Source organism: Cynara cardunculus (assembly GCF_001531365.2).
Source record: "Cynara cardunculus var. scolymus isolate 2C chromosome LG 1, CcrdV1, whole genome shotgun sequence".
Lineage (NCBI taxonomy): Eukaryota > Viridiplantae > Streptophyta > Magnoliopsida > Asterales > Asteraceae > Cynara > Cynara cardunculus.
In genome coordinates this window covers 35,671,857-35,679,661 of record NC_037528.1, presented here as the reverse complement: position 1 = coordinate 35,679,661, position 7,805 = coordinate 35,671,857, and the positions used below count along the sequence as shown (strand labels likewise).

At 34.9% G+C, this 7,805-nt stretch overlaps 1 protein-coding gene across 1 annotated transcript; it reads left to right on the top strand.

Moving 5' to 3' along the window:
• The first annotated feature begins 2,829 nt into the window (after nucleotides 1-2,829).
• Nucleotides 2,830-4,863, top strand: LOC112512957 (endochitinase EP3-like). The gene is made up of 2 exons (XM_025119084.1): nucleotides 2,830-3,237; nucleotides 4,276-4,863. Exons 1-2 carry the CDS (start codon nucleotides 2,841-2,843, stop codon nucleotides 4,683-4,685), a joined length of 807 nt encoding a protein of 268 aa, XP_024974852.1. The 5' UTR covers nucleotides 2,830-2,840; the 3' UTR covers nucleotides 4,686-4,863.
• Nucleotides 4,864-7,805: the final 2,942 nt, after the last annotated feature.

The following is a 7,805-nucleotide window of genomic DNA, read 5'->3' as shown; positions in this document are numbered from 1 at the left end:
TAAAATGGATTATCACCAAATCAATTAGAGAGAGGATCAACAAGCTTTGGGGTAGATCTCTGAACGGGTCCACTAATCTTTTTACCAGATGTAGATGGTTGACAAGATAAAGGTTTAGGAGAGGCCTTCTTCATTTGGTTTTCTTGGCCTTTTGAGAAATATTAGCAACGGATTTACCCTTTTTAAGAATTTAATTAGAACTCTTAGGATTTTCCTCAATAATAGGTTTAGACTCGGATATGGTGGAACATTGAGTGGAAGATGTGTCAAGGATGGAAGAGACAAGCATTCCAAACTTTAGCATGGATCTGTCACTGACATGTTCTTCCTAGTCTGAAGAATATCCAAGGCCACCTTTAACCTTAGAGGGTATTTGAGTGTTTATGATCTCATTAGCCTTAATCGAGGCTTTACACCATCCTTCGATGGTAGCCTTTTCAGCTTTGAATTCATCTATAGCTTGTTCACGCTTAGTGATAGCTTGCTCGAGTTCAATGTTGATTGCTTGATTTACAATGAGTTGATCTTTAAAATTTTCTTTAATCTTATCAAGTCCTTTGATTTTTGAATGACATTTTTCAAGTTGTTATTGTAAATCAAGATTTACCTTTACAACTTTGGATTTCCAGCTTTGAATTTTATTGAATAATGAGATGAGTTATTGAGTTATTGACTTGATTTTGACTCGGATGAGATTTGGGGAAATTTGTCCCGTTTAAATTGCTCAATGTTGAGTTTTTGACGTGATTTGCATTTATTGTATATTTATTTGGAAATTACATAAACATAAGAGTCTGTTGTGAATCAAGTAATTTAGATTGTAATACTATAGATCCACAGGGATAAGAGTTTGTTGTGTTTGGTAAATAGGGAGTTTTGATGTTTTGACTTTAGGCCAGTGTTTAAGTAGGTATTGTAGCCGTTGTGGTATTGCGGAGGTGAACTCAAATGAGTCAGACTCTGGAACCCTTGTTTTGTGGCTTCGACCTAGTCGAGTAGCTAAGGTCACGAATCTTTCAGTGAAACTCTAAATAGTAGGCACTAAAATTATTGAGTCTTGAAGTTTTACCCGGAATAGTAGGCATTAAGAACCATAAGTGTGTGTCCACAATATCACTGATCAACCTTCAATAATCTTCACATCAATGGCAGATTCTTAGATTTAACAATAAGAACATCAAGAACACTTGAGAGGAAAAGTCAATATCTTCAAACTCAGTCAAACCTCTATTATTTATGAATATTACAATGAAGCTCTCTTACAATCTAATTACAAAGACTTAACCATATTTATATGGTCAACCTGTCTAAACAAAGTCAAAGTCAAACATCTATAAGAAAGTCAAATACGCTGACTTTTACAATTATAGACTATTTATAAACTTTCAAGACGAATACAATTAATACTGATTTCTCAGTCCTAATAATAAGCCTTGAGGTGTTATCCGATGGGGTAGACACTAAGGATATGAGCCTTGAGGTGAAACTTGAATGAGTAGGCACAAAGCTCAATTGAATCTTGGGGTGATACTTGATAACATTGTTGTAGGATTTACTTTGTGCTTACCACATTCAAAGGATATGGGTATCCCCCGTAACGGAAAGATGTTTTTTTGGATAGCCTATTATCTATGTTTCTGGTGATGTCTTTGGATAATGTATTATCCATGTTTTCGGTGTTGTTTTCGCATAGTGCATTATCAATATTTTTGGTGTTGTTTTTGGGCTATGGAGTGTATCCACAATTTATGGTTTTGGTATACTAGACCTTATCATAGTTTTGGTGTTTTAGATGATAGAGTTTTATCCATATTTCAAGTATTTGAATAATATGATGTATTCACGTTTTGAGTTTTGGTTTATGATTTAAATGAGTCACTACAACAAAATTGAGTTTATAGGACACCACCCATATTTAAGCACCTTAATACACTGTTTTATAAAACTTGATTTATCGGACCAAAAAATAAAGCGTCATATTTAAAGACGTCGTAAATAAGTTTATAAGATGCTTTTGAAGTCTTAACAAGTATTTTAGGACAATTTTAATACAAAACATGCATTAACAATATTACAAGACATGGTTTGAAAATGTATCCTATAAAACCAAGTGTCATATAAAGAGATGGCAAAAATGTCCTATAAATAGGCTAATGTGCCGCTTTATATTAAAAGTGTTCTAAAAAACTTGTTAAACGTCAAAATAATTCTATAAACTTATTACAACGTCTTTGGATAAAACGTTTATTTTTTTGGTCCTATAAATTAAGTTTTTATAAAAAAAAAGTCTAGAAATGGGTGGCATTGTATTAACCAAATTTTCTTATACTGAGTGCTTCAATTAATGAGTTTTGAACATGAAAAGATTAGAATTTGGAAAAGATGTTGAATTTATATTAGATACATTTCATTTTTGGATGTTGTAAGTTAAATTGCATACTTTCAATTTTGTTGTTTTATATTAGATACATTTCATTTTTGGATGTTGTAAGTTAAATTGCATACTTTCAATTTTGTTGTTTTATATTAAAGATAAAATTTAGCAAGTGTTATGTCTCACACTTTTTCTTCTAATAACACCTTGAAGAGCTAATTACTCACTAAAAAAAAAATTGGTTAATCGTGATAGACTTCCGTAAATGGAATAGTATGGCAGTTTTTCAAGCTTTGACTTTTCAAAGTCAAACTAAATCGACAATAGTCAACTTAAATACTAAGTCAAAGTAAACGCTCTCATTTTTCGCCCAACCCACCTTCTCATGTCTCCACGTTTTTACACACACAAACACACACTATAAATCCACCTCCACAACCCCACTGGTTGTATCATAGAAACAATCATGAAAATATTTTCATTCCTCATCGTCATCGGAGTACTTTCCGCCGGAATACTCCAAATCGCCGCCCAGAACTGCGGCTGTAGTCCAGACTTGTGTTGTAGCAGGTTCGGTTATTGTGGCAGCGACGACGCATACTGTGGCGCCGGGTGCCAGGAAGGGCCGTGTTTCGGACCTCCTCCGACGAATAACGTATCGGTTGGTAGCATCGTGACAGATGAGTTCTTCAATGCAATCGTGGAGCAATCGGACGGTGGTTGTGAAGGGAGAGGGTTTTACTCACGCGCCGCCTTCCTTGATGCCGTCGGAAACTATCCACAGTTCGGTAGAGTTGGTTCCGAACAAGATTCCAGGAGGGAGATTGCAGCTTTCTTCGCACACGTCACTCATGAAACTGGACGTAAGTTTTTTGGCCTAACATTATTCAAAAAGAACAATGATTTTATTTAAATACAAATTAAATTAGAATATGAGGAATCAACCTAAAATATATTAGTGTTTATTGCAATATATAAACGAAACAAATTCAATATATTTTATTTGAGGCGATGCTTATAAAATATAAGATGTACAAATAACAAAACGACTGCTTTTTTAAAGATTATATATTTATAAAAAATAGTGTGAAAAAGAGAGATAAAGACAAAGAAGCAGAACCATTGGTAAAGCATGGCTTCTGTTTTGGCGTGTTATGGTGCGTTACAATAAATTTTTATTAATTTTTAAAAATATATAATATAAGAGATAAATGATAATTATGTATCTTACTTAAGACTTGTAAATAAACATTAGAAGGAAACATAAAAACTGAAATCCTAAATCGGTGAATCTTTACTCTCATTCTCATGCATCGATAGTCGAACATGAATTCTTTGAAGATTAAAAAAACAATGAGTAGAGACTCAAGAGATCTAATCCCGATTTTACATTCTTGATATCATTTGTTTATAAGTTTGATATATATATATATATATATATATATATATATTTTGATATAAATGGTTCTTCTTTCTTTTTCAGTTTTATAACTTTACATGAATTTCAATTGTTCTATGATATTATTCAAAACACTAACAAACACAAGTGTGTGTATGTGTGTATATACATACATACAAATACGTACGCCTATGCCGCTTTAGGGCATGCATTGAAAAACATTGTGTCGTCGTTGAAAATTGTAAGGCTTGAGATTTAACCCCGCTGCTACCTACGCCACATCTCTCATCATTTAGAACCTTGATTTTTTTAATTAATTAAATGACAAATTTACTTTGATAATAGAGGAAATAATGAAATTTTCCATCTCATGATTAATAATAAAATCAAAAAGTAAACATTTTAATTTATATTTGAAAAAGTGAAAAACATGTGGGTTATATTTTTGAAAATTTCAAAACTATTGGATACTTATTAAGTTTTAATTTATATATATAAACAGATTTTTGCTATATTGAAGAAATAAACGGTCCTTCAAGAGATTATTGCGACGAAGGTAATACTCAGTTTCCTTGTAACCCTAGCAAGGGTTACTACGGGAGAGGTCCGATCCAACTCTCATGGAATTACAACTACGGTCCTGCCGGAAGGAGCATTGGGTTCGATGGACTAAACAATCCTGAAATTGTGGCTACTGATCCACGCATCTCCTTTCAAACTGCATTGTGGTTTTGGATGAACAATGTTCATTCACTCCTAATTTCGGGCCAAGGGTTTGGAGCCACAATCCGTGCTATTAATGGTGGCGAATGCGATGGTGGCAACCCGGCCACCGTAAGTTCTCGTGTTGGGTACTACACTGAATATTGTAACCAACTTGGTGTTGCACCAGGCGATAATCTTCGGTGTTAGTCGACTTGTAACTATGTTTTTCGTGCCTATAGATACAACATTGAAGAACAAACTTGGTGTATCCACTTAGAAATTCGATATCTGTATTTCTTTTTGTATCTCACGAATGTTCAACGTGTAATATATTTATCTATATTCTATGTATGTTAAATCGATGTACATCTATGCACATCTACAATTATGTATCTGTATGTTATACATGAGATAGTTACTTTTTTACTAACCGCTAAAAATCTAGTATTTTGAATTGATAGAGGTAAAAAAAGTCAATGAACCAACAACTGAAATTGTGGCCAAAGTTCAATGGGTATAAATCCTCTGTTCCATCCTTTGAGGTCCGGTCTATTTGCTAAAAAGTTCGACCTAATTGAGCCCCATTTAGTTTTAGTTTTTATTATTTTTAAAAATCTATTATCATGAAAGGAGATCCGTACTCTGGTCCTGGACTAAGGGTCGTTTACCAAACACTTACTCGGTAAGTGCTTACCGGTAAAATTTAACATTATTATTTACTTATCGGATAAGATTTTAATTCATCAAAACGACATTGTATGCAACAATTCATCCGGCAAACATTTACCGTGTAAGAGTCGTCGCCCTCATTTACCGGGTAAGACTTGTGGTCCTTGTCTCGCTCTTACCGGGTAAGATTCTTAGTTCTTAGCATATACATCCGATAAGATAATGTGACTTGTCAAAGACCTTCCAGCCTAGTGGTAAAGGCTTGGGCATGGCATAGTCATGAACCCGAGTTCGAGCCCTGGGAGGGGAGTGTTGGCGACATTTAAGTGGGGCCATGTTTAGCCTCCAAATTTGCCGGGGATTAGTCGGGCTTTGGCCCGGACACCCTTACAAAAAAAAAAAAAAGATAATGTGACTTGGTAAGCACTTACCCGGGTAAGTGTTTGTTAAACGGCCCCTAAGCCTAATATATCATCATTGACCGGTTCTTTTTTGACCGAACCTTGGTCTAAAATTCTTAATAAAATCATATCGTAATTAATCCTTATAAACTAGGTTCTTTCATGTTAGATTCTCACTTTTTATTTCAGATTCGATTCTCATTCCTACTATCACGTTCTACTAGAATTGCTTCAATACTTTTAAATACGGAAAGAAAATGTGTCTGTAACTTTTATACCACGTCGTAGAGATGCTTTTTAGGTTTAGAGTAAATAATAATTTTACAAGAAATTTACCATGGGATGAAGGGTAGAAAGTATCAAAAACTCATAATTAGGGGTTGTATTTATAAATTAAATATTTCACTCAAAATTTTGGTATGAGTGGTGTTTGTGATGCATGTAACTTAAAAGTCTAAATCGTAAACCAAACTGCATAAGGGGTCGTTTATTAAACATTTATTCAATAAACATTTATCATTAAAATTTAACACTATCTTTTACATATCGGGTAAGATTTTAGTCCATCAAAACGGTATCGTATGCAACATTTTACCCGGTAAGCGCTTACCGTGGTAAGAGTTGTCGCCCTCACTTACCGAGTAAGACTCTTGTTACTTGTCTTGCTCTTACCGGGTAAGATTGTTGGTCGTTACCATATTGTAAGGGAATGTGACTTGGTGTTCATTTACCCGAGTAAATGTTTGGTAAACGGCCCCTAAGTTGGTTGGTGTTTGTTTGCTACATATTAGAAACTAAAATACTGATGCATTATTTCATTATGTACATAATAGAAAACCAGTTATCATCGACGAACATCAGCGAGGAAAAAAATCCCTCGCAGATCAGCGAGGGATCAACGACCACCACAGCCGCGCCGTCGCCGACCAGCACCACCGTCCCCATTTCGACCAGCACCGCCGTCCCCGTCGCCACCACAACCGTCCCCTTGCAGTTAAGGTACGATTTCGCCGTCCCCATTTGTCTTCTTCTTTGACTACTTTTTCGTTTGGAAGGGTGTTATTGTTTTCAATATTCAGTTTTAAACATTTACATGCTTTCTTTCTTTTGGAAATCATTTGTTTGATGTTATTATGTTTGCTGTGAATATTCAGTTTTAAACATTATGTTTAGATGAGCAAGAGGTGAAATATTCAGTTTATTTGTTCGAAAGGTGTTACTGTTTGAAATCATTATGTTTACTGTTTGGAATGGTGTCGGCATCTTGATGTTATTATGTTTACTATCACCGCAAATCATTTACATCTACTTACTGTTTGGAAGGGTGTTACTGTTTTTGTTGATCCGCTCTCTCAGTGATTTGATGATAATCCATTTTATCTTTCACGTTGTATTTGTGTTTTTGTATTTCCAGCTCCAACGATTTTCACTGAGTATGTTCAGTGATCGCTGAAGAACTTGCATTGTAAATCTATCAGAGACAACAATACTTCAAGAAGACAACACTCACACCAAAGAACCTTCAGCAAACGTCGAAGACTGAAACTGAAAATTAGAGACCGGCGAGTACGTGATTAGAAGCGGTATTCAGTGATTACAAGCCTGTCTACATATGTGTGAAGACTGCTCAACCTTCAACGAATGATGATGAGACCTTCAGGTCATTCCAGCATTCAGCGATCAAAGGAAGCTTGCTTAGCACGATTGTTGTTGTCTTGTCCTTTGTGTGTTCCTTATGCATACAAAGGACAAAACCCATACCCTTACAAAAGTTAGTACTGTACGGAGCCGACTAGTCGACTCTTTGTCCATCAACTTTAGGTAAGGATGTCTGCTCATGAATAGTGTTTTTGTACTATTCACTGTAGCAAAGGATAAGCCTTCCTCTTAAGGCTTGACACGCACTCTAAACCTACCATTTTGCATTAAATAGACATTTAATGCACTGGGTATAAATAGAAGTGTTTCTTCCCCATGCAGAGAGCGCACATTTCTCTCTCTAACCTAATTCTTAGTTCAAGCACCTTCTAGCTTAAGTAAATGATCTTTCTCTTAGCAACCTCTTTTCTTGTAATTGCTAAAGCTTTGTGTGTAATCAAAGATTGTTTAGATAGGTTTTTTATTACCTTATCTTTCCGCAAATAATCTTGTAAAATATGTATTGATCTTCTCTATCAATATATATTTTAAATTTGAAAATATTGTGTTTGTATTCATCCCCCCCCCCCTTCTACGAACTGTTTCTCTTCTTGTAGAC

Excerpts from the sequence above, each read along its gene's own strand:
- LOC112512957 (XM_025119084.1), top strand. The coding sequence starts at position 2,841 with ATGAAAATATTTTCATTCCTCATCGTCATCGGAGTACTTTCCGCCGGA. Across the intron at positions 3,238-4,275 it reads CGTCACTCATGAAACTGGAC|ATTTTTGCTATATTGAAGAA; the intron begins GTAAGTTTTTTG and ends ATATATAAACAG.